Source organism: Perca fluviatilis, chromosome 11, assembly GCF_010015445.1.
Source record: "Perca fluviatilis chromosome 11, GENO_Pfluv_1.0, whole genome shotgun sequence".
NCBI classification, from domain to species: Eukaryota; Metazoa; Chordata; class Actinopteri; order Perciformes; family Percidae; genus Perca; species Perca fluviatilis.
This window is the reverse complement of record NC_053122.1, coordinates 19,601,934-19,617,728: the sequence shown is the minus strand read 5'-3', so window position 1 is coordinate 19,617,728 and position 15,795 is coordinate 19,601,934. Positions and strand designations below refer to the sequence as shown.

The window sequence follows — 15,795 nt, the reverse complement described above, 5'->3', positions numbered from 1 at the left end:
ATACCGTGGCCTTCGGGGGAGCCCCTTTTTTCACGGCGCGGGGTTGTGCGCTTGCGACTTACAATGATTACAAAGATACATAACAGCTACAAGTGTATGCACTTTACAGGATTTACCCTATTATACTTTATCAACAGGAATAGATAGATCAAACAGCCACCCACAAATAGTCTATAAACAAAGCATCAGGCTGTCTTTGAGATTTCACATGAACAAAGGTTAAAGTTACTCAGGCTACCGAAGAATACCATAATTCCTCCGTTCAATGAAGCGACGCACCCCAAGCTTCCATCCTTAACAAACAGCCACGTATACGGGCTCTTCCAGGCTCTCCACTGCTGGCTGTTCCAATTTAACGGGAGAGAGAGGAGCAAGAGGGGTTAGGATGGTGACCGACCTCTGACGAGCTGTTATCACCACCATCTTCAGCCAGAGAGGACATTATTTCTTCAGCTTCTTCTTGCGTTGTCACCCCGGCGGTAGGTGTGCCAACAGGGCTTGCAGCAGCTGAATCGGTCGTGCTATTAACGTCATCGCTACACAATTTCTTAGTAAAAAACTAAATGAATTAAACTGCCTTGTTTTCTTTTTGCAATGGCTATATGATGCTAACTGCAGAATGGATTTCAAGGACTTTGCGCGCCGATTAATGGCCTCCAACGTTTAGATTTTTATTACGAATCTTTAAGTTAACATGTACTAAACATGAGTGGAATTTGCACCGCAGTGCTGCCTATCTTTATTGAAGTGAATTAGGTATAAATCGCCGTCATGCATGAATGAATGATATTTTTGCAATTTTACACATTATAATCCATGAGGATCCCGTTACACAAAACTGAAATTGCACGTCAAAGGGACACATTGTCAATAGTTTTAGAGAACCCCAAAATTTCACAAATCACGTTTTCAGGGGAGCCCATGTCTTATTAAGGGGAGCCGAGCTCCCCCTAGCTCCCCCGTAGTTCGCACCCTGGTTTTAGGTGCTGAAGAAAAAAGTGTTACAACCGTACCCGGTCTCCCCTACAGATTATTTCATAAAGTTATCAGCCACTTGAGGGCAGCGGAAAACAGGTTGTGAACATATGTGGTTGTAAACATGCATACCTTTTAAGTTAATATGGCGAACTAGTTAGCAGGTATGTACACATCCAGTAAATACAGAGCAAATATGGCAATAATTCGGAGTCGAGTCCATATGCGTCCACCTGATGAATGTAACGTTTAGTCCAATATTCACTCTCTTTAAACTCTGTGTCTCCCCCCCATGTATTAGCATACATCCGGGTCACAGCATCAATTTCTCAAACAGATAATTAGCTAACTTAAGCTAACTGCCGATGTTTGGAAAACCCCAGAAGGTAGTAACAACACATACCACCGTTTCAATTATATTTCCAGAATCCTCAAGTACTCTTCTAACCATATGGATGACAAGATATTCCGCCCGCTGAATTACAAAAATATATGTTTCCAAGTTGTGACTCTGTTTACTATCCAGGTAGCCGGTGGGCCGCCATCTTTGTTTTGATTCAGGAAGTTGCAACTTGGGGAACAGGTTAATAATAGTTTTCTATCGTTCAGCAGACGGAATATTTTTGTCATCCAGGTGGTAAGAGGAGTTTTTTTTTTATGATTCTCGAAATAGCTTCAGAGCGAAAGTATTTGTGTTATTGTTTTTAAACGACCTGGGTTTTTCAAACATTGCTGCTCAATCATCTTTTAGACAAATTGACTCGAACAAAGAGTGACCCGAATAAACGCGATTGTGTTTTATAACAATAAGCTTGTTACAAACTTGGGGAGTTCAGTTCGAGAGAAGCTGTTTTCTAACAGTTTTAGTAGGCTTTTACAATTACAGTATGAACACAATCTAAAAAATTAAACATGGTTTATTGAATATTGAATTAAAATGATTACAGCTAAAAACAAGCTTTGTTAGAAGCTGCCTTATAATGAATTTCGGAATTTTCTTGTCACAGAATAAACAGTTCTCAATTGGCATACAGTAGTCCTTTGTTAAAATCCTGAGAGAATCCACAGTAATCACTGAACATGCATTGCACAAATTCAGAGTTCTAGAAGAATCCAAACAAGCAATAAAAAAATATAACAATATATAAAATCTGCTTTCCTTGGCAGATACAGTAATTTCTCTGATGTATTGCACTATATTCAATAAAAACTAATGACTTAATTACTTGTATACTTGTAATAATATATACAGTGATGTACAGTCAGGAGAATTAAATCAGTAAAAGAAGTTTTAAAAAGTTGTTCATCTGCTGATAATGCTATATTCTATTTTTGATTTTGTAATTACTTAGGCTACTTACTTAATTATCTCTGTGATGGATCTCCTCAGCCACCACCAAAAACACAGCATTGCAGTTAATGTGTGTAAATGTATATTTTTGATTTTATTCAAACATAAATAAGAGGCACAACTCTCTTCAATCACCACACGTCTGTAGGTCCGGTGGTGCTGTAAGAAAAGTTTTTGTTCATGATTATTTGAGGAAACATTTCTAGCTGCATTACAACAAAATAACCATAGCCAACTGACAGCACACGCAGGACCAGTGTGTGTGCATATTTCTGTGAAATAAATGTCCTTTTTTTATAGTATGGGGCAGTATTGGCCACATCTCACAGGTAGCGTGTCAAGGGAGTCTTGTGATTGCAGTACACGTCCTCCTCCACTAGATGTCTGTCTTGCCTTTGTCACAGCTGAGGACTCCTCCTCAGGATGCACTTTACTGTCTGGCATTTTAAACTCAACTGATGCAAATGAAGACAGACTACCATTTTTACTTGCCCAGGTTTTGGACGTATCAATCGTAGGTGACACCCTGAAACCCCTCCCTTTAACACTGCTTGCATCTTTTTTCCCACTTTTGACACTGGAATCATCCAAAAAGGGGTCAGAATCGCTTCCATGTGGCATGTTGTAGTAGGTGCACTTCGGTGTTAGAGGCTTCGCCATCTCCTCAAGCTCTGATGAGGATATGGCTTCAAGAGGGTTGTGCTGGGATTTCCAATGCGATTGGGACTCCTTGCTAGAGTTCTCCTGATCTGTATCTATAGATGTGCTATCTAAATGACTGTACATTCCCAGGGAGACTGGAGGTGATTTTCTGATAAGGTGATTCTCCTTGAGCAGCCATCTACCTTGGTCGATCAGAACCCCATCAGCTGAGTCTTTTTCTGGGGTGAAAGAAATGCACCGTGTGGTCTCTGTGGCAGGTTCGCCATCTGCCTTTTGTGAGCTCGCAGCACTGAAATAAGACAGATCCTCCTTTGAGGCTTTGGTGCCTGAGTCAGAAGAGAAACTCCCTTCACTTTTGAATGGGGCATTTTGCAAGACTTCTGTATGACTTGCAACAGACAGTTTGGAGTTAGCTCGCTCCGCATTTGTTCTCCTGTTAGGGATATCAGTCTTACGTCTGCAGAATGGAGAACCCTCTTCTCCACTCTCAGTGACAATATCTACAGACAGAGTTTCATATCCACCACTCTCTGACGTTTCTGGCCTGTAATCAGACAAATCTGAAGTGCTCGGGCTCTGAAGACGCTTTAAGCCGTACAAAACATCCTGTCTACTTTTTGGAATAACAGTTTGTTTAGCTTGTGTAACTCGAGCATTATCTGGCTCTATCCTGATTTTCCCCTGAGTGTCGTACGTGAATATAAGTGAAGAGGACTGTAGGGCAGAGTTAACAAAGTCAAGTAATTCCTGTGATATTTCCGCTGGGTGTTGTAGACTACTGCTTCCTTCCTCGGGAGGCTCCCCTCCCTCGTCTGTTTCAAGTTCCTTAACAGTGTCTGTTCCATCACCTTTATCATCCTCACACTGACCCTCAGAGGAATATTTGGATGATGATTCAGTGTTGTGTTCTGCTACCTTTGCGTCTCCATTTGCTTCATCACAGCTACTCTGCTGCTGCAAATACGAGGCCTCCTCTAGTAGGTTTTTACCATCTGTACCACTAGTAATACTGCCTGCATCATCAGTACCATTTTCGTCCTGTGCCTCATCCTTTGATTCTTGCTCTTCATCCTCGTATAACCCCTCATTTGACTCATTACTTTTGTGTTCTTCATCATCTTCCCTCTCCTCTTCATCTAGCATTTGCCCTGTTTTCATGTTTTCTTCAATCTCCTCTACAACTTCTTTCTCTTCTTCTGATTCTTCCTCAAGACTATTTACTGTTTTCTCCAGCTCTTTCCTGCTCTCCTCACCCTCGTCACACCTTTCTTCCTCTTCTATATTCATATCAATGTCATCTTCTTCCTCTTCCTCATCTGTAGTCCCCCTTTCTTTTATATGTATGACATCAACGTCCTCACCATCCTCCCCCACCTCTTGTTCTCTCTCTTCCTCCTCCTCATCTTCCTTCTCATTGTCTTCCTCACTAACCACCTCGGTTTTGTCCTCTTCCTCATCTCTTTCCTCAACAACATTTTCTTTTTTTCTTTTTTTTTTTTTTTTTTTTTTCCCCCCCTTTTTTTTTTTTTTTTTTTTTCTCTCCTCTTCTTCATCTGTCTCTCCAATAACCTCATCTGCTTCTTCTTCTTCCTCCTCCTCCTCCTCAACTTCTTCAGTAAAAGCATCTGCTTCTTGTTCCTTCCCTTCTTCCGCTTCTTCAATATTTCCTACTTCTTCTTCTTCATCTGTCTCCCCAATAACCTCATCTGCTTCTTTTTCCTCTTCCTCCTCCTCCTCAACTTCTTCAATATTTCCTACTTCTTCTCCTTCATCTGTCTCCCCAATAACCTCATCTGCTTCTTTGTCCTCTTCCTCCTCCTCCTCCACTTCTTCGATATTTCCTATCTCTCCTTCATCTGTCTCCCCAATAACCTCATCTGCTTCTTCATCCTCTTCCTCCTCCTCCTCCACTTCTTCACTATTTCCTACTTCTTCTCCTTCATCTGTCTCCCCAATAACCTCATCTGCTTCTTTTTCCTCTTCCTCCTCCTCCACTTCTTCGATATTTCCTACTATCTCTCCTTCATCTGGCTCCCCAATAACCTCATCTGCTTCTTTTCCTCTTCCTCCTCCTCCTCCACTTCTTCGATATTTCCTACTATCTCTCCTTCATCTGGCTCCCCAATAACCTCATCTGCTTCTTTTTCCTCTTCCTCCTCCTCCTCCACTTCTTCGATATTTCCTACTACCTCTCCTTCATCTGGCTCCCCAATAACCTCATCTGCTTCGTCTTCTTCCTCCTCCTCCTCCTCCTCCTCCTCCTCCTCCTCCACTTCTTCAATGATATTTCCTACTTCCTCTCCTTGATCTGACTCCTCAATAACCTCATTTGCCTCTTCTTCAATCTCTTCACCTTGCCTCACCTCAGTTCTACATTCCTCAACCCTTTCTTCTTCATCAACCTCATACTCCCCTTCCTCTGTCTCATCAACACCCTCTCTCTCATCTGTCTCATTAACACTATCATCCTTTCTTGCTTGTTGAGCTTCTGCATCCATTAATCCCTCCTCTGCTTCTTCTAATTTCTGCCCCTCTTCCTCTTCATCCACTGTCATCTTTCCCTGTGCCCCTCCATCTACTTCCTGAACAGATTCCTCCTCCTCCTCCTCTACACTTCCCTTTTCCTTTTCCGATTCCTCCTCTCCCTTGACATCCACTTCTGTCACTGCCCCCTCTTCTGCATCTTCCTTTTCTGCCTTTTCAGTCTCTTCACCACAACTATCATCATCATTATCACCATCATCGTCATTATAAACTATCTCATTTGTATGTCCATCCTCTCTGTCATTCACCACCTCCCTATCCTCTATGTGTTCCCCTTCTTCCTTGTCATTTTCTTTCTCTGTTAAGGTCTCATCTCCTTCTGTCTGGGATATTTCTGATTCTTTCTCAGGTTCTTGCTCTGACTCGGTCGTCATCTTGGCCTGTTCAGTATACACAGATTGCATTTTCTTTAAGTTATCTATCTCTCCATTATCATCATCCTGTTTTGTCTGAGTAGTGTCCTCAGCCATGCAGGTATCAGGCTCAGGTGATTGTTTTGTTTCATCGTTGCATTCTTCAGTAAATGTTTCCACATCTTCCTCTGAGTCCGATTGGTTTCTTTCAGTTTCTACAAAAGTGCTGTCCTCTACAGGGTAAAAACTTTTAGCTTGTTGGATTGTTGAAGAAATCTCTTCTCTGAGGTCTTGCGGCATATTCAGCTCATCCATCAGCTCGTCAAGATCCTCAAATGCATCACCCCTTTCGGAGAAAAGATCCAGGGCAAATTCTGTTTCTGAAACTTTGGAAGACAGCGGTTCACTGTCAAGCCTTTCCCTCAGAATCTGGAAATCCTTCCAGCGTTCTCTGAACTGAGAAGATGCTCTGCTCTGTAGATCCGTCAAACTTGCCCTCAGCTCTTCCTCGTCCTCGATGGCAGAAATCTTTTGCAGGGATTCCACCATCAGCATGGCCTCTGAGGGGCTTCTTGATTGGGTGCAGTCTCCCGGCGCAGATCCTGTTAGGTTATCTCGCAGAGTCATCACTGATAAGAATGACACAAAGGCTTTACATGACGAGCCCAACGCTGATGCCACTTGTGTTGAAAAATCAGGAAGACTGTTGGACTTCTCAAGGTTGGATGTTGTGTTGGTTTCAGATGCACTTCTGATGCAGTGAATAGATGAATAAAGTTCCCGCAGGACAGGTTTTATATTTGCTCTTGAATCCAAAATGTTGGATTTAGATGAAGGGGCTTCATTGTCAGCTGGAACGATAGCCTCTGCAGATTTGTGTGGCCTCAGTCTGTTCTCCTGGTGCACAGGGTCGTCTCTGACACTCGGCATTGAAACACATAAACCTCTCATATATCGTTCATTGTGCAGCAGAGCTGTAGTTCCATGACAATGAGGTACTGATAGACAGGACGCTGATGCCTTGACAGCCTCGCCGGGTGATGGATCATACTCATCCTGATGACTCTGGCATTCGCTATTTTCATCTAATTCGGAATCACCACCTATCTGAAACACAATTTTTGTCCGAGGCTCTGATTCAGTTGTGATGGCCTCCTCAGTGTATGGCACTGGGTCTGGGCTGACTTTCTCCAACCAGTTCTCAACATATTGGTGGATTTCAGAGGGTGAAGGATTGAGAGAGGGCATCGAAAAACTCTCACTCAACTGTAAAGACTTTTTAGGTGATGGTGTTCTGTTTCCAGTCATGACTTTTGGCTTGCTAATTGTCTTTTTGTCAGGATAAAGTGATTTTTTGGGTTGTAAAATGTCTGACATGTTCTTCTTCATTTGAGGCCTTCCAGTTGGAGTATTTACATTATGGCCATTGTATTTAGCAGCTGCTTTACTCACGTTTTGTCCCTTAGGTGTAGTCATTTTTAAGGCTTCCTCCTTTCTTAGCGTCTTTTCATCTGTACTCACTTTCTTAATTTGAGGCTTTTCTGCTCCTCTACTCTTTTGACCACTTCTAGCACTTTCTGATGAACTTAAAGCCTTTTTTTCCACACTGGCATTGCTGCTGAGCTTGTCTGGAGATGAATGTTTGCTATTGTTTGAGGGGCTTACAATGCTTTCCTTTTGTTTTTTACTTGGATTGCTTGTTGAAGTTGAACTCTTCTGATTCCGAGCAGGTTTAATCATCTTTTTCTTTGTCTCACGTTTAGTTTTGTCTTTTCTTACTGTCTCCTGTATTTGGGAGTTTGTTGCAGTGATCTCATGTGTTGGGGTTGGCTCTGATGACAATGATAACATCTCCTCTTTCTGTCTTTGCAGTGAGTCACTTGTGGGTGGCTGCCAGTTAAAGTCTATATCACAATCATTGCTGGTTGAACGCTGCCCTGAGTCAATGGATGGTTTACTTTCTGGCGCTGGAGTGGAACATTGCGAAGTTTCACCATCTGCGCTATGTTTCTCATTTGCAAAATAGTTGTCGTAGCAGCCTTGACTCTCATAAATATGCATCACAGTCTCTGTAACCTCCATCCCATTATTCTGTATCTGAAGGACCTCAGCTACTCCTGACGAACTGATAGAGGAGTGGGAGCCTTTGTTGCTCGCCCCTACAGACGCTGTTTTCCGAGGTTTTGGGATTGGCCTTTTTGCTGCTGCTGCTGTGTCTGACAACGCAGTATCCTTCAGTTGTCTCACCATCAGCTGTCCTCTCCATGTAGGAATAATGTCCCAGTGTGCTCTTCTGAACCCCTGACTCTCTCACTGTCTTCACACTCTCAACAGATGCCTTCTTCGTAACTTGCCGAGGACCTGGCGTAGGAGTGCATTTGAAACCAGTTTTTGCTTCTCCCAAGGCCGTGGAAGTGTAGCCCTCATATGCTCGCTCGTCGTTAAAGCCGACACCCTTTCCAGCTCCAGCGGGATGATTCTCCTCTTTTGTTTCATCTTCACTGAAGCTAGAGGAATCTTTGGCAACGGCGTTGTTTAAGTCAAGTGAGCTGTTGCCCGACTCAGATATCGAGGCACAAACTGTCCCCTTGCTAAGGCTGGAGCGGCTGAGTGTGGTAGTCCAGTGGAGCATCTCCTCCTCTTTAATGGTCAGACGAACTTTCATCTCCACTGTCATGCTGCCATCTTGATTCACACGGAAAGACTTTTCGATGTCATCGTCCTGAGGTACAATGCCAGCATGATGCTCGCTATCTACCCTCCCAGTTCCACGTGTCTCTGTTGATTTGTGACGATGGTTGACCTCCGTTTCAAATGATCCGTTGTGGTGAAGCAGGTGGCCGTTTGCGCTTCCATTTCGAGAGCTGTTTATCTGGTTGACAATATATCTCTCTGATGATAAGGAAAAATTCCTTGAGCCTCTTCCACTCGACAAAGATTTGTTGTTCTCTTTGGTTGGAGGTGAAAATACAGGTGTTTATGAAAGAGAGGGGGAGAGACAAAAAGAAGAAACAAATTAAGGACATTATAAAAGCTTCATGGAGTATTCATATTGTGTTGGTTAGGACAGATAAAACCATAAATAGTTAGATAATTAACAGCTGGATACCACTAGAAAGGGTGTAAGTACAAGTTTTCATCCTTTCTTTGTGATCTTTGCATTTTCAATTACTGGCTATGCTATCCTAAATAATAAGATGAGCACATAGGCATTTTGCATTAGGACTGTCAAAGGTCAGTTTACAGTATGAACTGGTTAACACTCACGAGTTCTGGGCTGCAACATAGATGGTTCCACAGTATCCATGTACATTTCTTGTGCCATCTGGCCTGCTCCTTGAAAACTGTAGTTTCCTAATCTGAATGGCTCGTTGCCCGCTGCCACAACAACTCCAGAGCACAGGATAAGTCCTGCAAGACTATCAAGCTAAAAGAGGAGCAGAAACACTTTTCATTACACACTAGACACTTTAAAATGGTCACATACAGTCACTCGCTATATTGGACTCCTAGATACATGTAAACTGAAAAAAAAGACTTTCAATTTGCATCATAAAAAATTGCTTCACATTTTTTGGGCGACAAGTTGTCCTAAAACAGACCAGGGATCGCAGATGATAAGGCAGTTCTAGAGGAATAAGATGCATTTAAAGGTTTGCATTAACAGGAAGCCTGTTCTCCTGCCTTTAACAGGAAACCTGCTTCTGTTTCCACGTGGAAAGGACACGTGGAAAGAGGGATTATCACTGAGAACTTGATAGGACCTCTTAGCACTTCTTGGAAGACTTATAATGTGTAAAGTAACAGGGTAAAAGCATTGATTCCTAATTCCTAAAATACAAGTCACAGTGAAAAGTAAGCCCATAACAGTTGTTTGTTTTAGTTAGTTAGGCAGTTTGTGTACATGAATAGAATATCACCCACTATTTCAAAGCCTGCTTCAATAAAAGCTCAGTCAGATATTCCACAACTATAACAATTCATTGTTCCATCAAGTTCTTCTTGACGACCTCCAAATATTGATGCTTCTTTAGACTTTGAAAACAAAAGTGAAAACTCTGGGACAAGTGAGTAATGGACCTTGAGTTGAGATTGTTTTGTCAAGAACTTATAAACTCAATGACATGTTTTTGTGTGCGTTTGTTTGTGTCTGTCTGCCCACAGCTTTCTTAAGCCTTATGGACTATATATAAGACTATCCTATTTGTGTAACCCAGACATACATTTTCTTTAAATAGCCTTAAGATCCTTATATAGAAAGTATATTGAAGGACAACTGTTACAGCAGAGGTACCATGGATTCACATGGCATGGTGCTAATTGGAAAATAATTTTTGAGTATTTCTTTGTATCAAAATTCACTTTGTTTCTCTTCTTGTAAATTGTAGGAATATTGTTAAAGGGGCAGTAACATAAATATATCCAATCAAACAAAAATCACTATAAGCACTGTAATTGTAGCTAGTGGGCAGATAACAGAGCAAAATCATAGTAGAACAGTTGGATTTGGATTTCAGCTGGCAAAAACTTTGTTCACATTTTCAAAAGAAGGGGTTAAGGTCTAATATATGTAGGATATATTTTGTGGAAAATATATGTAGCGATCATGAATGGCTTTGTTCTCTGATCTTCCTGACTATCTGTGAGAGAATTATCTGACCTGATAAGTTTGAAAGGGAGTTGCTCTTTCTGAGTATCTGTGAGAGGACCATCTGACCTGATAAATATGAAAGGGGGCACCGGACCGGGAAAATAATTAAGCTGATTAAAAAGACTCTCAGATCAGGAGGATCAGAGAACAAGGCAACTGTGTAAGATGTATTTTGCAATAACTGAAAGGTAAGATACAGGTTGTGGATCACTCCTAGGTCTGCAGAAAAGATAAGACACACAGATGTTTCAGTAATATAAACATCATAAAACATTTTGTATATCCAATTTGTAGATCCAAGACAGTAACGAACTGTTTGGCCTTGGAGTGGGGAGAGTCGGTGTATTTCATGCACGGTGGAAGGGGCCAAAAGAAGAGGACCGGACAGCAGAACCAAGATGACCTGGACTACATCCAACTGATAACAACACCTCCAAGGATGGGCAAGGAGGATGGGCAAAATGTATAAAAGTGTGAGGGTTTGAGATAGCGGGCATCAAATGCTTGTCGGGACTATGTCTGTTTGCTAGGAGAGAGGAATAGACTTGTCTTGAAGATATCTGATCCATGTACACGCTTTGTAATTGCAATATAATTTTCACTAACGCTTGTTTTTAACTGAGCAAATCTTGAGTTTTATTTCTGATCTACCAGTTAATGAGCACTTATAAGTCAAAGGAGCAGGGTGTAGTGACCTTAGAATTGGAGTAAGATTACGTCTGGCCTTTTTGGGCCAGACCGGTCATCGGTCAAAACACCATTTAAACTCTACATATGCTATTATTCCTTTCTCTCTCATCCTCCTCCCTATTTAACAAAGTGGGTGAGGGGGGTAAACACTCCTTGCTGAACAGTGTTTTGTCAAACATTGATTTATTAAATTCTTTTACTATTTAAAATGATGAAAATCATATTCATTGCAGAGCTGTGTGCAGCACATTGATTCCCTCCGCCCCTCAAGCTGCTTAAAATATTTTCAGGAGTTACCATAAATCAGCATTGATCCACAATCATTCTCCAGTTCTTTATTTGCTAATTACTTACTCTTCTGCCATCCGTAGAGAAGATTTTCAGCACTGGGAACTGCAGAATCTGGGAAAGGTAATCCAGTAAAGCATCAAATGTTGGTGCTGTTCTTCTCTGCAACACAATTGTGCGTTTAACAGTGGGATCCCTATTCTTGATGACCACAAGCCTCTTTGGTGTCCGTACTGCCACCCTATCAGTGACCTTTGCTGGTCTGTTGGTGGCGACTTCATTCCTTCTGCCAAACTTGGGTCCTTGACGTTTTCGTCGCCCTGCGCTGAAGGGTCTGGTAGTATTCCACGGTACCTGCCGCCGGTTCACTTCATCCAGGTTAAATGGCTTCACCCGTTTCTGATCAGAACACACATACGATCCCCCATCATGCAAGCCATCTAAAGCCTTAACCAGGTGGGTCCCGCGAGGTGTGGTGATGGTCCTCACTCCAAATGGCAGTGGCACTTTTTTGGACAGAGCATCTAGTAGAGCGTCGAATGTCTTGAAAGTGCGGGCATTGATGACCATGCGATGCCCACTGAATTTATAGTCACCACTTTTGTAGAAACATACTCTTTTAGAAGATGAGGGCTCAGAGGTTGGCTGTAAGGGTCGGGAGGGTAATGTCTGCTCACTGCCAGAGGACAATTCCTGAGCAGGTAGCTCCTGGGCCTCCTCCTGGACGGGTGTGTTGCTCATTTTGTGTAGAGGTGGCTGGAAAGAAAGCAGAAAGAGAGACAGAAAGCTGATCATTTGTTACTGTTCAAATTATGTAAGTTGTGCATTAAATGTGATGCTCCACTTTGTCTTTTGAGTGTCAAACAGATGAATAGTAAGATCGTAGTTCTGATAACAATGTACAAATGTTGTCTACCTTTCCCCTTGAGCCCTGTACAAAGACCATACAACCATGTTGGACTCAAAGTCAGTCCAATTTCTCTCTGATTTGATGAAGATAACATGTGTAAAGGGGTGTGCACCCCTTTACACGTTATCTTCATGCAGCACTCTAAACACTTATCAAACTAAATTAAATCTAAAAATTAACATTGCTAATAAACAGTGCAACATAGGCACTCCTACAACCTCTTTGCTTTTCTTAAGAAGTAAAATAATTTAATTTGAGGAGCCTTGAGGCAAAAAGGGATCGCCTATTCTTCAGTTTCCCTATAGATTAGTGGCTCTATTATGAGCGTCAAAATATCAATTTACAAATGGATCCATCCTCACCCTCCCATAATCCTGAATGACAAACATTAAACAAATAATATGATCACACCAGCTTCTGATAACAAATGGTTGTCTACTGGTGTGGTATGTGATGTTGTATCAAACAAAGGGGCCCTACCCAAATACAGCACTAAATTCTTAGCAATCGTTCTTTTTTTCAGAGGGAGTCATGTCTCCTAATTGTCTTGTTGTGATTTAGATTTTTTTACAATCACCACGAAAGATCCAGTTAAACAGTGATGAGACATTTGTGTTAGATTTGTCCATCATCATCTCAAAATGGAGAACACATGAGCATTCAAAACAACACTGTAAGCAGAATACTGTGTCATTTAAGAAATAAAGTGAACTAGAAACATGCATGCACAACATTACATTTTTACTAAAGTAACGCCGACATACTGTATATGGTCAGCGTAAATTACGTGTATACATTGTATGGTAAATTGTAAATTAAATGATTAAATGTACAGTAATATTCTTAAGCTTTTTCCTTAAGCATACCCATATCCCTGTGTTTTTACATATTAATATCTTGCAGATTTATATTAATGCAATAAAAGATAATATGGGTGTTGTTGACGTTATAGTCACATAATATATAAATAGCACAGTAGAAGAGAGCATCATTTGTAGACTACATTAAGAGATAACACCTTATGTAAGAGCACAGAGCCTCTGTTGTTTAACCTGTTCTAGCTGTTGCATAACGTATGTAATAATCTACCATAAGGGGAAAATAGTCTGTCTGAAGAACAATGTTTTATAATATAAAGATATATAATATAATGTTAAAACAATAACCCACATTGTTACTGTGAACAACACAACAAGTCTAACTAAACGTAGACAGACTTAGAAAGCGTTACAATACACAACCTGAAACAACAAGTAATCAAACAAATTACACCCTGTAGATACTTACAAAAAATAACTGACTTGTAAAACAAACATGTCAAGAGAAATGCAATGAACAAGACTTACCGTAGATCTCACATTTGACCTTAATTATAGCGGCTAAACAACAGAAAGTGTGCATCCGTTATTTCTCCGAGTGCTGGTCAAAGCCTCTCAGTAGCATTGGAGGGCTATTTTGAGACATGCAACATCAGGGCCAATTTGCTTAATCTTTGCTCACACCTAATTAGCATATCAAGATAACAAATGAAGGAAACAGAAGAACTGTATCGCTGCAGACCAAACTTTTAGTAGTATAAGATTCAATCACAAATGGATGGCAATAATGTAGGATTTAAATCTTATTTGGCCAACTGACAGTTTTACATTATGGCTAATGATATCCTGTAATTCTCTATAAAAAAAAAAATAATAATAATAAAATGTTACAAAAGCCCTCTCTGCCTCATCGGCCTTGAATTTCTCACTTTTCATTTGGACAAAAAGACAAAGTGAGAAAGTAACGAAGTGAATGAGTAAACAGTTAAAGGATTAGTGAGCACCAGAATAATCAAAGTAAAGAGGAAATGGTGAAAGTTCATGAAGGTAAATTAACTCTCCAGGTCAAACAATATTAGTACATTTCTACTGCTTCCAACAGATACCACAGGTGGCTGGGACTGTTTCTCATTTGCAAGCAGCCTGCATAATCAGATTTTAGAAGTCTTGGCCTAATAGGGATTAGGTTAAAGATTTTGCGCACTTGCTGACAGCATGAGGCAGAATAGGGTCTTAAGAGAGCACTTTTACCTCACAGCAGGTATTGGAAATCCACCATGAGAACATGCAATGTATCAGTTTTTGCACGTGTTGAATATCCTGGTGAATGTAATTAATAAGAAATGTGACCATAATTTTGGAAATACTGCAGCTTTGTATCCAAACTTGGAAGGCCAACCCAGTATATCCAAACATTTGTACCATGTTGTACATTTTTGTTGAGTGGCTAATGATTTAATTGTATCCGGGGTTAGAGCTGTGTCACTATACTGCAGTTACAAGACACTGGGCCAATTACCAACTGCCTCTGACAAAGTAAAAGCTGCTAATACCTCCCACGCACACATGCAGTGTCCTGGATAATGGAGGAAGGGCCTGTGTAGGTCAAATATACCCAATATATGGAACAGTTCTATTACACCATGTATTCAAAGTGTGGATAAGCATAAAATAAAAGCTTCATTAATACTTTTGCTCTTGTATTACCATTAGTTCTTGCAAACTGATGAAACAATGTGAATTTTGGCACAGTACTGTGCCTTTTTGTACTGTATATTGTATATGTTCATGTACTGTAATTAGCAACACATTGCATGTTTTGCTCAGTTTAATAATTCCAATACTACTGCAGTAATTGCCTAACATTCAATCACTAGGTGATAATGTCACATGCTGATCTGTTTGGATTAGTAAGATCCAAATTAGCGAGTCAATCAGTGCTACATACATGCAGTAGATCAACAGTGTGCCATCATCGTGGCATAGCTCCTGCTACTCAAAGGTCACAGGTTTAATCTGCACAACGTACTGTACATGCCTTCATCAAGAGCCATTTATCCAGGAGTGAACATGTCAACAGTGCCAAACAAGTACTGACACAATGTTTCAACAAAAACCTATATCAGTGTTTTTCAACTTTTTTGGCTTTTGCCCCTTAATGATATGACCTGGTCTAAGTTATTTGCATAACTTTTAGAGATCAAAGGAGGTAAATTAATATGGTAATTAACAAGAAATAAAGATTAAAATACCCTATCCTGTTAATTGTTGTTGAATGTTAATTGTGATCCCTGTTCGTGACAAAACTAAGGCTGCAACGAATTACTATTTTCATTATCGATCAATCTGGCAATTATTTTCTTGATCAGGAAATAAAGTGGTTGGTGTAAACCGTGTATATAACATCATTCAATAATCAGAAATAAAATGAAAACATCCCACCACACAGTCCCAAACCCAGTTGAATTATATTTAATACCATAAAATATGTAAAAAGAAAAAGAAAAAAAATACATATGAAAAAAAGCACATAAACATGTTTGTCATTTTTT

The 15,795-nt window shown here is 40.6% G+C and overlaps 1 protein-coding gene across 1 annotated transcript; it reads right to left on the bottom strand.

The window, feature by feature from the left end:
* Positions 1 to 1,874: 1,874 nt before the first annotated feature.
* On the bottom strand, positions 1,875 to 14,085 carry LOC120568599 (oxygen-regulated protein 1). Its single transcript, XM_039816212.1, is given in 7 exon segments — positions 1,875 to 4,467; positions 4,525 to 4,997; positions 5,000 to 8,083; positions 8,085 to 8,835; positions 9,154 to 9,313; positions 11,582 to 12,271; positions 13,772 to 14,085. Coding segments are annotated over 6 exon segments (6,990 nt in total). The 5' UTR covers positions 12,257 to 12,271; positions 13,772 to 14,085; the 3' UTR covers positions 1,875 to 2,620.
* Positions 14,086 to 15,795: the final 1,710 nt, after the last annotated feature.